At 37.2% G+C, this 21,828-nt stretch overlaps 1 protein-coding gene across 3 annotated transcripts in view; it reads right to left on the minus strand.

Annotated features, from left to right (window-relative positions):
• DPH5 (diphthamide biosynthesis 5) overlaps window positions 1-21,828 on the minus strand; it is a 36,170-nt gene that overhangs the window by 3,900 nt on the left and 10,442 nt on the right. For all 3 annotated transcript variants that reach the window (XM_027616428.2, XM_027616417.2, XM_027616411.2), the window contains 4 exons: window positions 15,872-15,980; window positions 4,726-4,846; window positions 1,964-2,003; window positions 53-156 (listed from right to left, as the gene is read on the minus strand). In XM_027616428.2, coding sequence (XP_027472229.1) covers window positions 53-156; window positions 1,964-2,003; window positions 4,726-4,846; window positions 15,872-15,980 — 374 coding nt within the window. The remainder of the gene's footprint in view (window positions 1-52; window positions 157-1,963; window positions 2,004-4,725; window positions 4,847-15,871; window positions 15,981-21,828) is intronic.

Raw genomic sequence — 21,828 nt, forward strand, 5'->3', positions numbered from 1 at the left:
TATCTTAATGCAGCAGTAGGGAATATGAGAACCCTTTTAGGGCCTTGAGTACCTGGTTCTTCTCCTCGTATTCGTTGATTCTGAACAATCTCCAGAAGTTGCTGGGCTGCTTGGTTTACGCTCATATACCGAGGAGGTTCATAGATCTTCCTTCCTCTGTAAGTATAAAACTAGATGGCACTGTTCTCAGCCATGAAATTACATTAATACATTTTTAATGCAATTATTCCCCCAGGTATGGTCAAGTACCACAGTCCATATTCTGTTTGAAGCATTTGCACATTACCCACTTTAAGCATACTAAAGCATGAATACCATAATTTTTTAAATTTAAGCTTTTTTCATTTTTCTACTTCAACTATCCTCTCATCTCACTAAAATGCTGGCAGAAATAAAAGCCCAACAACTTAATGATAAATGTTCAAGTCAAAGTTACTGTTATTTAAGTGATACCTTAGGCGAAAATAGTTCAAGTTAAGTGGCAATTTGTTCTAGATCCTTGCTTAATCAGGTTCTATAGTGTTCACTTTTATTACCATGTTTAAGCCACATATTCCTCTTTTCACTTCTTCCTCTAAGAAAAGTAAACTAAAGCGATAAATATCTGAAAATCTTGGACGGTTGTATGTGTTTACTTCTGATGGCTTGAAGCCTACCATGTCTGCCCAATGAGCATAATAAAAATACTGCTTTTGTAGCTTACAAAACAGTTCATATATTTTACTGACTCTCAAAACAATTCTCTAAAGTCAGCACTGTCCAAGAGAAATGTAATGCAAACCACAAACATAATTTAAAATTTTCTAGTAGCCATATTAAAAAAGGTAAAAAAAAAAAAGGCAAAATTAACTTTAATATTAGTTTACCCAATAGATCCAAAATATATTTCAACATTTACTCCTATAAAAATTATTAAAGAGATTGTTTTTGTACTAAGTTTCTGACATCTGCTATTTCATACTTGCAGCACATATTAATTCAAGTATTAAATTTTCATTAGAATACCTAATCTGCATTTAAATTCCATAAAATTCATGGTTATAAAAGTAGATTTACATATTAAAGTTATCCTAAATATACTTTTCCAATAACTAAGTTGAGTATTAATAATACTCAAATTATAGGGACGCCTGGGTGGCTCAGTCAGTTAAGCATCTGCCTTCGGCTCAGGTCCTGGGATTGAGTCCTGCATCAGGCTCCTCACTCAGCGGGGAACGTGCTTCTCCCTCTGCCTGCCGCTCCCCCTGCTTGTGCTCTCTGACAAATAAAATCTTTAAAAAATTAAATTATAAATTCAGTTCCTCAGTTACATTAGCCATATTTCAAGTGCTCATTAGTCAAATGTGGGTAGTAGCTACTGTACTATTGCACATTGCCCCTATAGGCCAAAAAAGGATTATAATTCTCATTATACATATGAGAAAAATATGACTCAGAAACCGAAGTAACTTGTCTAAGGGCACATAACCAGGAACAGACTCAGGACTCAAATCCATGTCTTCTGACTTCCAATTCATTAATTCATTCCAGAAAAATTACAGAGTGCCTATTAGGTGCCAACCACCAGTCTCAGTACTGAATCTGTGATATCTGCTATCTCTGCCCTATCACAGTGTTTTCTCATTTCATAAGATTGTTTAAATTTTTAACTGTTAATGAAAGCTGATTTTTTTTAAAAGATTTTATTTATTTGTCAGAGAGCGAGAGAGACAGAGCACAAGCAGGGGGAGCGGCAGGCAGAGGGAGAAGCAGGATCCTCACTGAGCAAGGTGACCAATGCGGGACTCGATTCCAGGACTCTGGGGTCATGACCTGAGCCTAAGGCAGACACCTAACAGACTGAGACACCCAGGCGTCCCTGAAAGCTGATTTTCAACAATCTTTAGAACGCATGTTGTTTAAGTAGAATTTATTGTTCAAAGAATTAAAAATAGATGTAAACATTCTCAGAATAAGAACTTACTTGATTAGATTTTCCAAAGATTGCTCCTTTACTTTGATGTCTGTAGGAAGCAAAAAATAGTTCTCTTTTAATTAACTATCCAAAACCCTGTGTGTAAACTTCAGTTGAGTCACCTAAATTTTTGGGAAACATTCTTCTCAAGTCTCCCAAATGTTCATTTGAGAGCTTATAACAATCTTCCCTCATACTTGTATCTAGCCACTTTTTTATGGAAATAGAGAGAAGAATGGAAGCTTGTGTTGTGTAAAGATCATTAGAAAACAAACATGAGGTTGGCCCTGAGACCATCCTGAAAGGATCCAATTTCCTCTTGGAAAAGAAGACACAGGAAAGAGTTTGATAAATATTGGCATATACACTACCTAACAGGTCATCAAAATCATTGTGTTCATTTCTACTAGCTGGTAACCACATAGACTCAACTGAGAAGTCTTGTTATGTTCCTATTCTTTACCTATTTTTCAGGCACAAGGATGTAAGCTTTAATGCATGTAACGTAATAAGAAAATTCTCACCACATTTTGAAAAGAAACCTTTGCTTTTTTGCAAATGGGTAAGACAGGACTAATAACTTACAAATAAGCACTTTAATATCATTCATACTTTCAATGAAAGGGCTTTCCCAAGCACTGACTGCCAGGGACGGGGCTACCACAGGGGCCAGAACGCACATAATCTCTGCTCCCCGGAAGCTTGGAATGCAAGCGTAACAAATATTTGATTCTTTACACTTGTTAATCACTGATGCTCAGCCGAACAATCTGGTAAAAGGTAAAAAAGCACAGGCGCTCTACATCCTCACAGGAACTCAGTATACAACAGCAAGAGCAACAGCTGCTTCCTGTTCTACATGCTAAAAACAAACGGTTCAGCCAAAGTTTGCTTTTGCAAAAATAAATACAGTGCAACTGTAGGGTCTTTCTGAAAGACTTCTACAGCTTTCCTAAGTGATTATCAAAGTTGTTCTTATAAAGGAGACTAAAAGAGTTTCCTAGGAAAATGTAGCAGAGGTTAATCCCTTACAAGTATTTGTAAATGTTCTTGGAACCAGCGGTGAATGTACTTTTCAGGTTCAAAATATCATTAATTTAATATTTCTACTTGTCTAGTACATAGAAGAAAAAATTCATATTGGTTATTGAAAATGGTCTGTAGTACAATTAAGTATATGTCAACTTAAGACTTCCTTTACATGGTATCTATTAAGATTTTTTAAAATTCAACACATTTATTAGTTTAGTCACCTTGAGCTTCTGAAACGTTGTGGTAATAAAGTTTTTAGTTCAATATTTTAACTTTTTAAATGATATGTTCTACAGAACCTGGTTTTAAAAATGAAGAGTGTTGGGGAGAATTTTTACAGATAAATGCTTTTTTAATGAACTGCATTTAAAAATCAAGCCAGACCAGTCTTAACATTTTTCCCTTGTCTTCACACAGGCCACAAGTATCCCTTTCTACTTCTACTTGCTAGAAGATAAGCATCTCCTATTCACCTTAGGAGCATCTAGAATAATGCAAAATACCCAGTAGATACTCCATAAATGTCTACTGAATAAATTTATTCATGTGGCTCTACTACCACCCACCCACCAGCCCATCTTAAAGTACCCCTTCAGTAGCATATGTCCCAACTCCTTCATAAAACCTATGTTAACTTCCCCTCAAAAGCTCCTTGTTCTTTGAAATACGTACATAGTTATTATTATATTTTGTTAATCTCTAATTGTATCATATATATCTTGTCTTTCCAAGTACATTTTAAATTCTCTGTAGTTTCCTAACATGGTATATTCTCATTAATCCCTACAGGGTCTGGACCGTAACAGGCATCCAATAAATATATACTAATTTAAATGATGAGAATTCCAGATGATTAAATGACGAGATCTATGGTTTGAGGATCTGGAATCATGGTATCTTATACTTCACACATTGTTCCTGCTTTTGTTCATGGAGCAAGGAAGATATATTGTTTAACCTTGTTTGCCTTTTCCCAGGAAAGCCAAGAAAAGGGGCAGCTCTTAGAGAATTCAAGAGCCGAAGTTCTGGTTTGTCCTTCCTGCCTCTCCATATAACAGAATTTAATTGTTCTTTAAACTTTAGTGTACGTAGCAACTACATTTCAAAACCCTGAGGGCAGGACTCATGTCTAGTATTTCCTTAGTATTCCAAAAAAAACCTAACTCTACAAAGGACATAAGGTACAGCAAGATACAGTAAAAAGCTGAATGACAGGTTATCTTGATTCTACCAATTCTGCCACTGATAAAACTGGGTAACACAGTGGGCAAATGATTTAATATCTCTGGGCCTCAACTTCATCTATAAAATGGGCTTCAATAAGATGATCTCCAGAGTCTCTTTCAGATCTGTAATTCTGATAGCATCAATACTGTAGTATTCAAAGAACATCTCTAGGAAGATATAGGATGGTGCTTGGTAAAAATAAATGCTTACTACAGGTCTATTGAACTGCAGTAAACTGACAACAGTGTCCTGATGGATAAATGGGTAAGATACAGAATGCTGGAGAGGATCCATTAGGACGTAAGAGGGGAGGAGCATGCACTATGGTATGCATGAATACCCATGTGGTGTTTGGAGCAGAAAATGTATATCTCCCAGAGAGTATGGGAAAGCGTGTAGCATGCAGAGTGGCTGGACTGGGTCCTTTCTTACCTCTAGCTAGTTATCTGCAGAACAAAATGAGAATTTGACAACTCCATATTGTGACTTCAAGGCAATTCCCAAACCCTTACCTAGTAAGCATAATGTGTGCATGCCATTTTCTCTGTTCTTCTTCACTTTGTCAAAGAAGCTTTCTGGTCTCCAAGTGTCTGTCCAAAACACAATAGAAACTGTCTCTCCAAATTTATACAACTAGAAAAAATAAAAGCATTAATTAACAATGGAACAATTCACTACTTACTATTTCAAAGATAACCACCAAAACAGAAAGTGAGAACCAGACTGGAGATTGGTTGGGGATCAAATCTGTCATGAGAGTAATAAATGTTCTCTTCAGTCCCTGGCAGCTGGTGTCTCTTTCTCTGTTGCCCTTCCAGTAGTGCTTCCAGGGTTTCAGCATTCAGTATTGCAACATATGTAACCAGGTCATGATTCAGCTATGTAGCCGCTAAAAATACTGACACAGAAGAACCCAGAAGGAAACAAGCAAAGCTAGCTTTTGGGCAGTCAGAGCAGGGTTCCGTAGATTAATATTATTATCCTCGCTTTACAGATAAGACTACGAAGGCTCAGAAAGATCCAGCTGAATTGCCTAGGGTTACACATCTAGTGAGTAATGAGAAAGACTCAAACCCAGGTCCAAGGAAGTGCTCCTTTCCACCTTGTCAGCTCAGTAAAATTCACATGTTGTACACTCATTGCAGCTAGTTCACAAAACCTACCCCCTTACTTTACCCACTATGTGTTCCCTCCATTGAGAGCTTAAACCTCCTCCTTTCCCAAGTGGCCCACCCATCCCACTTGACCATCACACAACCAAGAGGCTTGCTTGGCTCCAGCTGGCTTCTAGTCTGGCTGCACAGTTCACTTAAAGTGAGCCCAACTCCGGATCTCATGCTAAGAAAATCCAGTTTTACATCCTGGTTCTGCAACTTGTTAGCTGTGTGACATGGCTCTAAGTCTTGATCTCTAAGACAGGAAGAGTAAAAAGATACTGTCCTTCCTACTCATAAGGTTGTGAACATGTAAAGTTATTCAGATAAAACAACAATAAAGTTGTTACATAAAGATTTAATTATCCGATTTAAACAGTGCTTGAAAGAATGTATAATAGAGCTGGAAAGCTGTAAAGCTCTAGACATGGGGAGTCAAATCTAGTCCCCTGCCACAAACTGTGATTGGAATAGCTGTGCGACTGCAGGACGTCACTGAACTTTTCTAAGCCTGTGGAAGGGATTATCATCCTAAGGCTTCTCAAATCACTTTTAAGAAGCTGCTGTAAGAGGTAAGGGGGAGGCAGAAAGAAAGGAAACAGAAAAGCTGGGCCATTCAGGGTCCTCCATCCTTCCATCCCTAGAAAAGCTCAACTTTTCTCATTTTTTGTACACTGAGGTCCTAAAAACTCTAGCCAATACTCTTAATGGTGACTCTTGAGTTCCCAAGGGAAAGCTCATCATGTCCCTTTCATGGCCACAACTTCCAGCTTACCTACCGAGCTTTATTCCCAAAGTCCACTTGAAAACTGTCTAAAAAGTCTATGGAAGCCACGCCATCCAGTGGCAGTCGAATTGTCAGATCAGTGTAGAAGGACCCATGTAACTGCAAGAATTCAGTCTTGAATCTTCTTGCCACATACAATGGTTCTCTGTGAAAATGCATCCAACTGATGAGTTCCAATGTGTTCTAATATGGGATTCCTGGAATATATTCACCCAAACTACAAGGACGAGGCCTAGCCTTGCTGGAGGGTTCTGCCATTGTTATTATTCTATGAGAAGCAAATTTATCTAAAAAATACTTATTATACATCATCCACTAGGTGCCAGGCATCATGCTATGCACAGGTGTGAAAGTGAGAAGCAAACCAGAGCTCTGGCCTTCATGTAGAACGTAGTCTCACAGAGCACGCAAAAGCTCTGGAGTCATGGCTCTGGTTCTTACTAGCTTGGTGATCATGGACAAGTAACCTTCCCGACTTTCGAGAGATACTCCCCTGTAAAATGTGGATAACTATAAACCTAATAATGTGCTTTTTTAAAAAGAACTAAATGACATAAAGTGTGTAGAGTGCCTAGTACACTGCACATAGTAAAAACAATAAATGTTAGGGATTTGATGATATAATAACAATGATGTTTATAATAATGATATGAAAATTTTCTAAAATGCTGTGTCTTGCTATTATCCAACCGCTTCCCTTACTGGACTGAGCTCAAAAATATTACCAAATATTTGAAGCGACGTAGTTGTTGTTGATGTTTATTGTTGTATGATTTGATTCTGACAAGTTTAACTGTTTACATTCTAAAAAGGATTTTTGGCATCTCTGATCAGATTTTGAAACATTAGTATTACTCTGGAAAAAGGAAAACTACTCAAAGAAAATTACATATGCAACCATAAATAAACCCTTTAAATAGGTCTTCAATATATTAAGAGTCATGGAAATATACTCATGAAGGTAAATTCTATTTAAGAGCGAATTGAGATGCTAGTCACATATAAACACTAGCTGCAGCATGCTGTGGAAAAGCTTCTTGGAATGGTATAATTTGGGGGATTAAAGAAAGCCTCACATAAGCACTGCTTTCTAGGACCCTGATTTATAGAGTGTAACCATTCTCATGGCTGTGCTGCAAACTTCAATGAATTCTGGAACATTATGCAAACAGTTTCACCATTTAAGATGTCAGTCTCTCAAAGAACAGAAAGATCAGTCCTTTGTGTTTCACAATCCAAGGACATACCAGTAAACCATAAAGAAACTGAAGTAAAATCATACAGTGATGAGAATGTGGCTGCAGAAGTCTAAGCACGGTCTTATAAATGTTAGCCTTTGTGCTGTGATCATTTTCCCCCAAAAACATTATTGATGCAAATCTAAATTTAGAGACCACAAAAAGAGCTGTTTTCTAAGAACGTAGATAAATACAGGGTCTTTTTTGGTTTTAACCTGAAGTTATAAAGAAGTTTATCTAACTTCATATTGGATTATGTCTTCATCTATTGAAGATAAAAACTCAAAATGACCCATTTAATTACAGATAAAGCAATACCTAAAAAAGATGCACAAGAAAGACAAATATTAGGTAGTAAATAATAATTATAAAAAATGAGATAAAGACTGTATTGAAAGAGTTGAGCATTACTCCCACTTGGAAAGCACCTGAAGAGGACTTCTGAAGATAGGATATAAGCGCAATCTCAATCTTAAAGGGTCGATAAGATGGGGGAAGTTAATCATGGGGAAAGAGCAAGATGGTATGAACCTACTGGAGGTTGAGAACCCTTGGGCAATATTTAGCATGGCATTAAGCAATTATCTAGAAATAGCCATTGCCTGACTTGCTTTTAACAAGTATCTAATTCCTGAAAGCTTACCATGTGACAATTCCTGTCAATGCCAGCTCTGTAATTTATCTAGAACTGACTTCATTTCTTTTACCACTACTTTGAGTCCTCATTGCCACTTGCCTGAATATTAATAACCTCTAATTCATCTCACTGCCACCACTACGTCCTTTAAGAAGCATAGATGTTTTGTAAAATCCATTTAATAATTAGGTTTTAAAGATTTTATTTATTTATTTGACAGAGAGAGACACAGTGAGAGAGGGAACACAAGCAGGGGGAGTGGGAGAGGGAGAAGCAGGCTTCTCGTGGAGCAGGGAGCCCGACGTGGGGCTCGATCCCAGGACCCTGGGATCATGACCTGAGCCCAAGGCAGACATTTAACGACTGAGCCACCCAGGTGCCCCTATAATTAGGATTTAATGCTTTTGTCATTTATATTCAAATAAAAAATAGTTTGTGATTTTTAAGTTAAAAACATCTTGGGGGGGCCTGGGTGGCTCAGTTGGTTAAGTGTCTGAGTCTTGGTTTTGACTCAGGTCATGATCTCAGGGTCCTGGGATTGAGCCCTGCATCACACTCTGTGCTCAGCAGGGAGTCTGCTTGAGGATTCTCTCCCTCTCCCTCTCCCCACCACTTGTGCACTCTAATATAAAATAAATCTTAAAAAAAAATCATCACATATAGAAAAATTAGAAAATTTAACTTGCTTATAAGAACTTTGTGAAGCCCTACATGTACCTTTTACATATAAACATAAATCCTAAATCAGATCAGTTAAATCTGTTAAGTAAAAGAAAGCTGACCCGGTAGAGTTGTCAAAAAATGTACCACAAAACCACATGTTCAAGAGTTACTAGTTTTCTATACAAAATATTGGTCTTAGAGTTTTTTGTTTTTTGTTTGTTTTTTAAATTCCCACATGCAGGGCGCCTGGGTGGCTCAGTTGGTTAAGCGACTGCCTTCGGCTCAGGTCATGATCCTGGAGTCCCGGGATCGAGTCCCGCATCGGGCTCCCTGCTCGGCGGGGAGTCTGCTTCTCCCTCTGACCGTCTTCCCTCTCATGCTCTCTATCTCTCATTCTCTCTCTCTCAAATAATCTTTAAAAAAAATAAAAAAATAAAAATGAATTCCCACATGCATTTTTCTTAACACTGATATAACACTGATATGGCTGACACTAAAAAAGATTATGCACATGGCCACATACTAGGTACATAGATAAAGCTGAAGACAAAAGAGCCACAAAATTTATATTATCACATATGAGAGAATCCACATATGAATTAAGTGAAAGAATTTTAATTTAAAGCACATAATTCTAAAGATAAATCAACTTGGGGTGGGGTGGAAAAGGTAAGTACATAAATAAGCAAGTCAACTCAGCAAATATTTGTCACATACTGATTTTTTGCATGGCACTGTGATAAAGTGCAATGGAAGATGTGAAGATGAGTAAACCAAGAAGTTTATAATATGCCCAACACATAAAGTAACTGAATATTGTGTACAGGATGAGGATTTGCCAGGACTGTGGGATAAAAAGAGAACTATTAGGTGGAAGAGAATGACAGTAAAGTGGCTATTAAAATACTGACTAAAAACAGTTACAGTTGAGAGGCTCCTGCGTGGCTTAGTAGGTTAAGCGTCTGACCTTGGCTCAGGTCATGATCTCAGGGTCCTGGGATTGAGCCCCATGGGGGCAGCCCCCGCTCAGCAGGGAGTCTGCTTGTCCCTCTCCCTCTGCCCCTCCCCCTGCACATGCACTCTCTCTCTAATAAATAAAATCTAAAAGACAAAAAAACAAAACAAAACAAAGACAGTTACAGTGGAAATAGAAAGAAAAACATTCTTAATACGCCCATGATCAGCAGGTGGTCAAAATAATTCTGAAGTTACTAAAAGAACAGGGAGCTTACTTAGATGAGTTCTTCTAAAGTTACGTAGCAGTGTAGAGCGCAGATCTCTTTATTACCTAGTTTAGTGTTCTCTGTACTAGGTTAGGTTTTATCATTTCTACATTAGTTCCTGGACAACAATGAAATCAATTCAATGCTTTTGAAAACTACCAGTAAGAACTACTACAAGGCCAAAACAATGCTGTTTATCACAGTGAGTGCTGTATTATGAAAAAAAGGAAGGAAATGAGTTGTTACTTTTTAAAAGTAATATACATTTTTTCCAAAGCAGAAATGTATTATATAAACAGAGGAACATATGGCAATAATTAAGGTCACTCACGCAACAGAGAAAGTGGAAGCATTTCATAATGATGAGAAAATTATACAACCTTTTCCCTGAAGTCAGCCACAACTGATGATGCCGTTTTTATGCAGAAATCATTGCTACCTGGGTTCACTGAACTGTCTCATTTATCTGTCCTTTAAAATGTCTCAAACACAATTTTAGTCACATTTTAGTCACCATAGTTTAAAAAAAGAATCTGTTCTATTACACAAATGATAACAAGAAATGATAAATACCGCACAAAGAAAATATGCTAGAATTTGTAATTTCTTCTTTATTGGGCTTGTCACCTTCAGGTCAATGTATACAGATAAGAGCTGAAGACCGAAAAAAAATAAACCAAACTAGTAACTAACTTTGGTTACTTCTAGGTAGTGCGACTACAGATGCTTGCATGTCCTTCTTTACACTTACTGTATTTTCCCAATTTGCTATAAGTATATATGTCACTTATTATCAAGGAAAATAAAGTTGTTTTTTAAAACAATTCTTCTAAAGCAGAAACAATGGTAAATGAAAGCAATTCTGATTCTGCACGACTAAGGTGCTAAATGCTGAACTTGAAGAATTCCAGAAAAGGACTTTCTTCTTCTTGCCTTTTGTGTGCTGACAAAAAACCCTGATTTTTCATTATTGGGAATGCCTAAATACAACCAACTTGCCTGGGCTCTTCACAAATAGATGGATTTTTCTTTGACTAGAGAAATCCTCAAAATACAAATTACACAAGTGTTAGAAATATCTGTTACTTAGGAATTTCAAAGAACATGATTTTAAAGTATACATGTTTATAACTAAATATTTAAATTGTAAAAAATCCAAAGATATACTTAATGAAAATTTGAGTATTTAATGTATCTTGGTCAAGGTAACCTTTGCCTAAAGACAGAAAACAGGCCAGCTTTTTGGTTTCTAATTCTAGAGGATATTAAAGTTTATCTAGTTTAGTATTCTTCATACTTCTTACTGCCAAATCTTTTTTCCCAAATAAATTCTCAAACAGAACATCAATGGGGGTAAAGATAAAGACTGGACTCCTTGGGGATTTATTCTTTGCTATTGGGTCTCAAGTACTTCATTTTCTGCAGAACTGCTGAAACATCTTCATAGATCCCGATACACTATGAAAACCACTGGTCTTGTCCAGCATTCCTCCCTGTCCCCATCTCATCCCCTTAACAGTTAGGAAACCTGACTATCCAGATCCAGTAAAGTTAGAGGACTCCTTAGTTAACTGCCTGAGCAAAAGTAAAACCAAGACCTTTTAAATTGCAGTTCAACTTTAAACCTTTCCCATTATTACTTTTCCTTTGGCAGTTCTACCCAATATATAGTCAGTTTTTATCCAACACATATATTCACAATCTTGTGTTAACTAATCTCTAGGAAGCCAAGGTTCTGTGGTACATATATTCACTGGCGTGTGTGTGTGTGTGTGTGTGTGTGTGTGTGTAATACCATGCAGATGCTCCGAAGCGCTTCCATGACTCTCTTCTTTAACTGAACATTTCTCTCTGTTGGGAATGTATTTAACCTTATTATTCATCTAGCAAACCTCTTGTAATTCATTTTTTAAACCACTTTACTGAGATAAAATTTACATACCACAACATTCACCCATTTTAAGTGTATACTCAATGATTTTTAGTAAATTTACCAAATTGTGCAACCACTACCATATGTAGTTTTAGAAAATTTTTATCACTCCAATCAGATCCCACATGTACATTTAGTAAGTAATATCTGTTCTCACTCCCAGCCAACCACTAATTACTGTCTTCAGAAATTTGCTTTCTCTGGACATTTCATATCAACGAAATCCTACAATATATGGTCTTCTGTGTCATGCTTCTTTCACTTACATACATATACTTGGTATCTATGCCAGGACTACTAATTCTTCACAAGACAAAAGGAGAGACTTCAGAGTCCGGAAGTAAATTAAACCTAATCATACTCTTCTACATGATCAAGTCACTAAGAATAAAATTCAAATGCCTCACATTGGATTAGAGAGCCTAGTGATCCAATCCTATCTACTTATCTGACCTCAGATTGCTTTTTCCCTGCCTACTACTCTCCAATAAGCCCTTCTTTGGTTCCTTCGAGGAACCAAGGTCATTTCCATTTTAGAGTCTTTGCATAAACCATTCCCTGTGACTAGAATATGCTAGTTTCTTCTTGGTTCATATCTAATCTTAAATAACACCACCTTAGTGAGACTTTCCTTGACCACCCAACTACAACAGTGAAGCCAACTCTCTAACATTTATCAGTGTACTTGAATTTCTTATACTTCCCACTACCTGACATTTATCTGTTATTGCTGTTACTGCCTCTCCTTCCTACTAGAATGTAAGCTCTTTGAGACCATGGACCTTCTTGGACAGGTTTATCAGTGTATCCAAAGATACTTAGTAGGCAAACAATAAGGCAAACAATATTTGTTGAATAAATGGATCACTATTCCTCTTAATGATGTCTAACTTGGCAATCACTAATATACATTCCATTTAACAAGGAAAATTTTAACAGGAATATGGTCTTTGCAATAAAAAAGTTCTATTTTATGGCATACCTATAATAGAATGCATATCAACTGGTTTAGACGCGTTAGTCTATGCAACCAGTTATCTTCATTAATACTGATAATAAGGAGTCTTTTGCTAGTTAATAAACTACAAAGTGAATGAAAAATACTCAAGAGTCAATTCTGAGCTCTCTATGCTGCTTTAGAAAACAACAATAAGAAAATTCAGAAGGGCTAACAAATTGATAACTTAAAAAAAAAAAAGCTGTGCCCATTTCCAGGTTAGGAATTTCAAACTACTACTCTTTAACCTAATGTAAAAATGTTGCAGGGGCGCTTGGGTGGCTCAGTTTGTTAAGCATCTGCCTTCAGCTCAAGTCATGATCTCAGGGTCCTGGGATCAAGCCCTGCATTGGGCTCAGTGGGGAGTCTGCTTCTCCCTCTGCTCCCCCCACCCTTGCTCATGCTCTCTCTCTCTCTCCCTCTCTCAAATAAATAAATAAAAATCTTAAAAAAAAAAATGTTGCAAAGCATGTACTGTTCAGGTCTGTCACAGTACCCAAAATAGCACTTCTGTTCAATAACTTGATGGCTGTTTTCCTAATAACTCAGGGGAAAGTGTTCACAGAGATGACAGAATGTCTTTTGAAAGTGGTGCCCACTTCCCTTTTAAAAAATTGAGAAAGAGAACATGGCAAGGTAATACATTCTACATTTAGCAAGCCTATTTCTGGGAACTAAAATCTACTTTTCCAATTCTGCCATGCTAAAAGAAAGTACAGTTCTATAACTTTCTAAGAAATTTTTTATCTGTCTAGGTTGGTGGTTCTCAAAATGGGTACCTATATGAGCAGCTTCAGCATCACCTGAGAATTTGCTAGCAATGCAAATTCTTAGGCCACCACCCCAGACCTACTGTATCTGAAAATCTGAGGGCAAGGCCAGTCATTTCTTTTATAAGCCCTCTAAGTAATTCTGATGAATACTAAAGTCTGAGAACCACTGGTGTAGATTATTGTTTTTCCCATAAACGCTGATCCAAATACTCAAGAGAAAAAGAGCAGCCATTATAAGGAAGGGAACTTTGCCAAAGTTTATGTATTATGCAGGATGTCATGAACAAATGTCAAATGTCAAAACATTTGTTTTAAAATTTAAAAGTGCCAAAAATATAATGACTGTATTTTTAATGCCTTTTATCTTAGAAAGTGTATAAAAGGTATCAATAATTACCTCTTTCTCCTGGAATATAAATAACTTGGGTGGTACAAAAAGTATACTTTCACCGAGACTTCATCAAATACGTAAGACAGAACCTAAAAAGGCACTTCCTGTTTTTCACACAAGTAGTAAGTCATTTTCATACCCAGATTAGAGAAAAGAACCCAGATGGGGAAACAATGCTTTGTGGTTGCCTAGAAAAATCCTATATAAGACTGAGAGAAAGCTAAATTAAAAAAAAAAAAAAAAAAATCTATGTACCATGTGGATATGATCTTAAGGGCCTATATGGAGACTGCCAATTCTCACAGTAAATTTCCTCTTAAATACCTTCATCTATTTTAAACATGAGAACAAGAACACTGTACCCCTCTACCAGTCTAGAGGATCAGGAGGACAGGGTCACCCTAGTTTAGTTCTTGCCAGTATGAATGATAGATATACATGTGATGAAGACAAGGATCTTTTAAAAAACGTTATGCTTAAAAAGAAGCGAAAACCTCTAAATGATAAGTTATGATAATTTAGACCAAAATATGATGGAAAGGGGCTAGGTTAACTTTCCCTACCAGAAATAAAAATAAAACCAACACGAGAAATATATATCCCATTAGCTTAAGGTTTATTACACATCTTTGGGTAGCACAAGATTAATTTATTCCTCTCTTTTCCTTTTTCATGGCAACCATCAGTTCTTAAAAAGTACATTGTCTACAAAAAAAGAATACTGGACTGAGAATCAAGAAACTCCATTCACTTACTCCAACACAGAAATCAGACGGGCTTTAAAGTATAAAGCAGACTTGAATTGGCAAGGTTTTTTAAAGTATGCATTTTATTAGAAGACAAAAGAGATAGCAAAATTTTTTGCCAATTTAAATTAATAACTAAGAGCAAGTAACAAATACTAAAAGGTGAATCATTTATACCTTTTCTCTGATTCTTCAGAACCAAAGGCAGTATTTCTGAGATGACTGGCCAGGATGTCAATTAAATTGAGATACTCTTCCTGGGTAATGCAGAAAATACAGAAACCTCTAAAGCTACAGACACAGCACTGGTGTCCGACGCTAATGTATCTTAGTGTTGTAAATATCAATTTTAAATTCTGCATTCCAGGAAGACATAGTGGGAAACACCTCATTTCATAGATTCTAGGATGCACATTTTTTTGTTATGATGTATCTAAAACAGGAACGTGTCCTAACAAGCAATTAAGTCTTAAACCGGTGTTGGCCATGAGCAATCATAGTTGTCATAGATCCCATACATACGAACATCCGAACACAAATATCAAGCTTGGAAGAAAACCCTGGAAACAGTTACAGTGCACTCTTTTAACCCCTCAGAATCAAGACTGTTGGGTTAAAATTAACCAACTTTACAGAGCAATAATTACAAAGGTGGCTTAAAAGCTGAATATGACTGGCTTTTGGTTCTTTTTACAGATTCTTTTAAGAAATGCTGCATCACAATGCTGTTGATAGCACAGCAAATAACAACTGTGTAGAAAAATATGCTTCAGCAATGCAGAATAAGTTATTTGGAAGAAATGTGAAAAGGCTTTAGGAAAACTTAGCCAATTTAATTATATTAAATTTCCTTGTTTTTGTATGCCAAAGTTGGATATAAGATTAAAATCTTTCTGTAGCTAAATTTCAGTGGTCCATTCCAATGAGAAAAAAGATCTAAGTTATAGGAAAAGAGTATAAAAAATTCAGTATTAAAAAATTTCATGCCCACTAATGTATATAAAATAGTAACATCTTAAAATTCATGATATGGAACAAAATCTACCTGCAGTTTGTAGTTTTCCAAAACAATTTTGCTAACTACCATTAAAAAAAACACCTTCTTTGTAGTATTACCTGTAAACCACAGCAGCCTACAGCATTCATTATGGAAGCATTGTGAATAACTCGGTAAGAGATTCCCAGTTTTGTTGCTCTCAGAATAAGATCGCTGTGTGTGGTAGCCCTGTAATGAGAAAAGGTCAAGTTAGATTAAAGTAACCAACGTGGACTTTTTTTTTTTTTTTTTTAAGATTTTATTTATTTGACAGAGAGAGACACAGCGAGAGAGGGAACACAAAGCAGGGGGGAGTGGGAGAGGGAGAAGCAGGCTTCCCGCCGAGCAGGGAGCCCGATGTGGGGCTCCATCCCAGGACCCTGGGATCATGGCCTGAGCCGAAGGCAGACGCTTAACCGACTGAGCCACCCAGGCACCCCAACACTGACTTTTTAAGACAGTAAAGGTATAGTATTTCATGAGTTCTAGTCAATCAAAGGGTTATGGGGGCTGCTTTTCCTCAAGTTCCGGGCTTTCTGACAAGAAAAGTGTTAAGTCTCCACATGCCCTTCATAATGCTGAACAAGTGTGTCACACTCTTAAAGCAGCCTTGGCAGCTACAGAGAAAGGGAAGTTTTACTTGCTCTTTTGTCCTGATAATACCTGCAAAGACATCTGTGGAATGTAAGCTCAGCAAGTGAACTCCTGAGCAGCAATTCTTAAACTTTTTGGCCTTACAGGCCCTTTAAACTTTTAAAATGACTGCTCTGAGTTCTAAATTACAGCACAGATAGACCTACTCTTTGATTTCAGCTCTATTTTGAAGGTTTCTTTTTTGTGTTTTGAAATACAAGGCAGATGGTACAGAACATTTCTGTAGCCTGTCATTCTTTGCCTTTATATTAGGGTTCTATCTGATACAATCGTAGTTGGATTTTACATCTGTCTAGCAGTGATTTTATTTATAACTGTTTTCAGTCTGGTTACTGTATATATAATTAGTATGTGTGCATGTGTATGTGCATGCATATCCTGTCGCCTTTCCTTTTTTGAGATAAATCTAATGATTATAATTAGATAGACTGTGAGGAGAGAGAATATATGTAAATATAAATACGGATACTGTGAAATGTAACCCCACATCAATTTAGAACTGCATTATTAATTCCCCTTGATGAAAACTCCAGGCCCTGTTGGGGAAAACAACATTAGCATGTTTGAGAAACTACATACAAACCAGCAGAACCTGTCAACTGGTCAATGCATACCAAGTAGGAAGATCAAGGGCTTTCACCCCATGAGGCAGTCAGAAACAGATTAACAAATGCCCACCAGGGAAGGCTGTTTTTAATCACACATAAAATAAAAACTAGTATGAAAAACAATCATTAATTTGATTTAGAGTAAGCTTTAAAAAAAATAATATAAATGCCAGTTATAAAGAATGTTTTTAATATCGTCTTCAACAGACTTTTACTACTTAACACTAAGATTAAGGAAAACTGAATTAGTTACTTGCTAAGTTATTTGAATAGATAAGCAGGAAGAAAACGTGGTTTAAAATTATCTCTTTATCACAACTTCATTTAAAATGACCAGATGTGGTTGGTATACTATGGAGATTTAATGACCTGGCAAAGTGATTTGATTTTGTGATGCTGCCATAAATGTGATTAAATAAGCCCCTCAGATTTCTGCTATGAAAAACTGGTATTTATCATCACGATTACCCAAAGTATATTGCTTCATGAAAAAGAAAAAATTGGTTTGAAACACAGGCTTACACCATTATACTGGGCATTCCTTCTAGTCCAGGGTCATGAAAACGCGTCAGTTATGGTGACTGGAAAAGTGTGTGTGTGTGTGTGTGTGTGTGTGTGTGTGTGTGTGTGTGTGTGTGTGTGTGTGTGTGTGTGTGTGTGTGTGTGTGTGTGTGTGTGTGTGTGTGTGTGTGTGTGTGTGTGTGTGTGTGTGTGTGTGTGTGTGTGTGTGTGTGTGTGTGTGTGTGTGTCTCAAGACAAATTTATTACTATTTTTGGGCATGTGGCTCTATCCAAAATCGTGTGTGTGTGTGTACACAGGCCCAGAGTGGAGCCCACAAAATAATAACATTAGTTTACAGATATAGTACTGCCATATTTGACAGTGTATGGCTTATGATCTGAAAATTCACTAATATTTGGAATGCTATGGTAAAAGTGATAGGAAGCACTATATATTGGTACAGTCCTTTTTTTTTTTAAACATTTTATTTATTTGAGAGAGAAAGACAGAGAGCACAAGTGGGGTGGGGGAGCAGAGGGAGAGGGCGGGGGACAAGCAGAGTCCCTGCTGAGCATGGAGACTGATGCGATGCGGGGCTCAATCCCAGGACCCTGAGATCATGACCTGAGCTGAAGTCAGATGCTTAACCAATTGAGTCACCCAGGCACCTTGGTACAGTCCTTCTGGAAAGTAATTTGACAATATATGCTTGAAAATACCCATATTCAAAGATTTTTTGGGTATTATAAACTGATTTTGGAGGGAAAAAAATCCAAAACGTGGGGAAGGGAGAATGGAAGGAGGGGAAAAAGGATCATATACATTAATCCAAACATGGCAGCTTTACTTATATTGGAGAAATAAATGGACTAATGATAATAATGCTGACATTTACTGGGTAATTACTAGGTGCCAAGTACTGTTCAAATGCAGTTCTTGGAATGGAAACAATCAAATGACCTACATAAAAGCACAAAGAAGACAAGTGAATAAAGATATATTTTTATGTATGTGTATGCCATGAAGGAAAAGGCACACAACATTAAGGATAAAAAATTATGTGTTCAATGATTATAAAATATATATAGTTACAGAGCATATTAAAATAAGGAATGGAGTAACAAAATGGAACCATCATTAAAATTTCTTTAGTGATGACTCTGTCCAACTATTCTTTATGGGGACAGAAAGCTTAAGACTGTCATCTCTCACATGACTGGGTCAGATCTATTAATGTAGTATTTTTTTAAAAGTCATTTACATTCTTTATTTGATTAACATCCACATTCCTATCAATAACCTGGACAAGAGGGAAAAGATGAGAACTACATCAACTGACTTAACTGACTTTCAATTACCTTCTTCAGGAATTTAAGAGTGGATGATGGTGATGGTTACACTACTTAATGCCACTGAACTGCACACTTAAAAATGGCTAATGTGGTAAATATTACGTTACATATACTATAATTTAAAAAACATGAGAATAAAGAATTTAAGTAATTTTCTTTTTAAAGTTTTTATTCAAGTAAGTGGAAAGGGGCTTAAAATTAAACAAGTAACTTTTTGTTGTTTATGTAAGGAAGAATTTTAGTGCTTTGCTGCATTCTGTATTCTCCTCCTGGTTTATCCATTTAATGCATAGAAATCATAATTCCCAGCCCAATTAAAATGTACATGTTCCCTACCATCCCGTCTCCAACTACTGTATCCCCAACGACTGTATCTCAACAGCAATCCAGTGAGTAAATGAAGAATAACTATAGTACAATAATTATTACACAAATCTGAATATAAGATTACACATGATTCAGTCAATGACATACAGCAAATTAATTGCGTAGGAGTTAAAAAAAAAAAAAAGAAATGAAAAGAAGAGAAGAGAAAAGAAAAAAGAAAAGGCATCCACTCCTGAATAAAATAGCGGAGGATTCATGGAAGAGGTAGCATCTGAACAGGGTCTTAAAGAATCAACTATTTTACTAAATAGAAACTGGGGAGGATTAGACTTAACATTCCTGTATGATATATTTGAGTCATTAATGAGAGTAGATCCTAAGATTGCTCATGACAAGAAAAAAAATAGCTTTTTTCTTTCTCTTTTCTTGTATGATGGATGTTAACTAAACTTACTGAGGTAATCACTTCACAATATATGTAAGTTAGCTGGTAAGGAAAGTCTATTTTAAGAAAAAAGTATGATCAAAGACATGGAAGATGAATATTGCAAAAACACTTATGAGGGTGCCTGGGTGGCTCAGTCGTTAAGTGTCTGCCTTCGGCTCAGGTCATGATCCCAGGGTCCTGGGATCGAGCCCCGCATCGGGCTCCCTGCTTGGCGGGAAGCCTGCTTCTCCCTCTCCCACTCCCCCTGCTTGTTGTGTTCCCTGTCTCGCTGTGTCTCTCTCTCTGTCAAATAAATAAATAAAATCTTAAAAAAAAAAAAACAAAACACTTATGAAATGGCAAAGTAGTACAATTGGGCTCTAGCATAGTCAAAAAGAAGAGTAGCCAAAGGAGAAAGCAGATAGATTTTGTTAAAAGATTTAGGCCATGAAAAAGTCACTTAAGGTTTTTGAGCAGGGTAGTAATATCATCGAAGCACTTTTTTAGGCCTCAATTCTTCATTTATGTGGAATTCTCCCCTTCCCCCTCCCACCCCCTGCTGACCTCCTCTACAATTTCCACCTATGTTAGATGATAAAACACGGGGTTTAGAGTTTAGTAGAGGAGGTCGACATCAATCAAAGAGAAAATAACAAATTTGACCCAGCTCAAGCAGCAACTCCTCCATAAAGCCACCAATGAAAAACTCCAAACTCTATGCCTTTGAATTTACACTTAGTTCTATCCTCACCCTCGGCCCAACCTTTCAGCAGTGTATCAGAGTTAACCACTCTTTCCTCTCTAAAGTCTTCTTTTTTCTGGGCTTCTGTGACAACACATTATCTTGGTTTTCTTCCTCCTCTGGCTCTTGACAGACCACGAAATTCAAGTTTCCTAAGGCTTTATCTTCTCTTCCCCTTGTTCTTTCCTAGTGATTTCATCCATTTCTCTGGCTTTAAACATCCTCTCTCCCCCTCTCCCCCGATAAATACCCGTTAACTTCAAAAACCATATATCCAGGGTAACTCTCCCTTGAGCTCCAGCAGCAGATATCAAATTGCCTACGTGACATCTCAAATTTAAAACATTTCCAGAACCAATTCCTGTCTTCCCCAATTATTTTCCCTACAAGTTTTCATCTTTTCAAGAACTGGCACCATCAACTACTCAGTTCCTAAAGCTGGAATTCTGGAAAACTTCTTTCCTTTTCTTCACGTACATACATATTGGCATTCTTCCTTCTTGACTTTTCCCACTTAGCCTTTTTCTCTCCTCTACCAAAGCCACCTTGCCTCCCTAAAATCCACTCAGGGGAGCATTCAGTGATCATTTAAGAATGTCAATCAGATTGTGATTCTTTCCTGCTTAAAATCCTTCAAAGATTTACCAGAGTACTTCATCTTTTTTTTTAAGATTTTATTTATTTATTTGTCAGAGAGAGAGAGAACGTGCGCACAAGCAGAGGGAGCTGCAGGCAGAGGGAGAAGCGGGCTCCCTGCTAAGCAGGGAGCCAGACGCGGGACTCGATCCCAGGACCCCAGATCATGACCTGAGCTGAAGGCAGACGCTTAACTGACTGAGCCACCCAGGCGCCCCTATCAGAGTACTTCAAACAAAATCCCTACCCCCTCCTAGGTCTTACATGACCTGGGTCCTGCCTACCTCGTGAACTCCTTCTCTCTCCCTCCCCCCACCCACTCACCATGCTCTTCCAGGTCCCCGAATACATTCTTGCAGTTCCCTCTGCTTACAGTGCTCTTCCCCTCTGCTATTCCTTTTATTTTTCAGATACCTACTTAAATCTCACCTCAGCAAAAAGGATTTCCCGTACAACCCTACACACATTAGCGTATTCCTGTTAGTCCTTTTTTTCTTTTTTCCCCTTACAGGCCTACCAAAATTTTAAATCTGTTGTTTTCTCTTTGACTGATGTTGGCCTCCTCTACTAAACCCTAAATCCTGTGTTTCATCATCTAACATATGCCCAGCACGTAGCAGTGCCTGTCATGGACAGGTGTTCCAAAGATATTTGTTGAACGGATAAACGTCAGTCCAAGATATGCCTGGTCTTCCCTTGTGACTCCAGGCAAAATATTAAACAACTCTTTCCCTTAATATTTAATTGATATCTACTGCACTGTGAAGGAAGCTAGGGAGACAAGTGTGA

Source organism: Zalophus californianus, chromosome 4, assembly GCF_009762305.2.
Source record: "Zalophus californianus isolate mZalCal1 chromosome 4, mZalCal1.pri.v2, whole genome shotgun sequence".
Lineage (NCBI taxonomy): Eukaryota > Metazoa > Chordata > Mammalia > Carnivora > Otariidae > Zalophus > Zalophus californianus.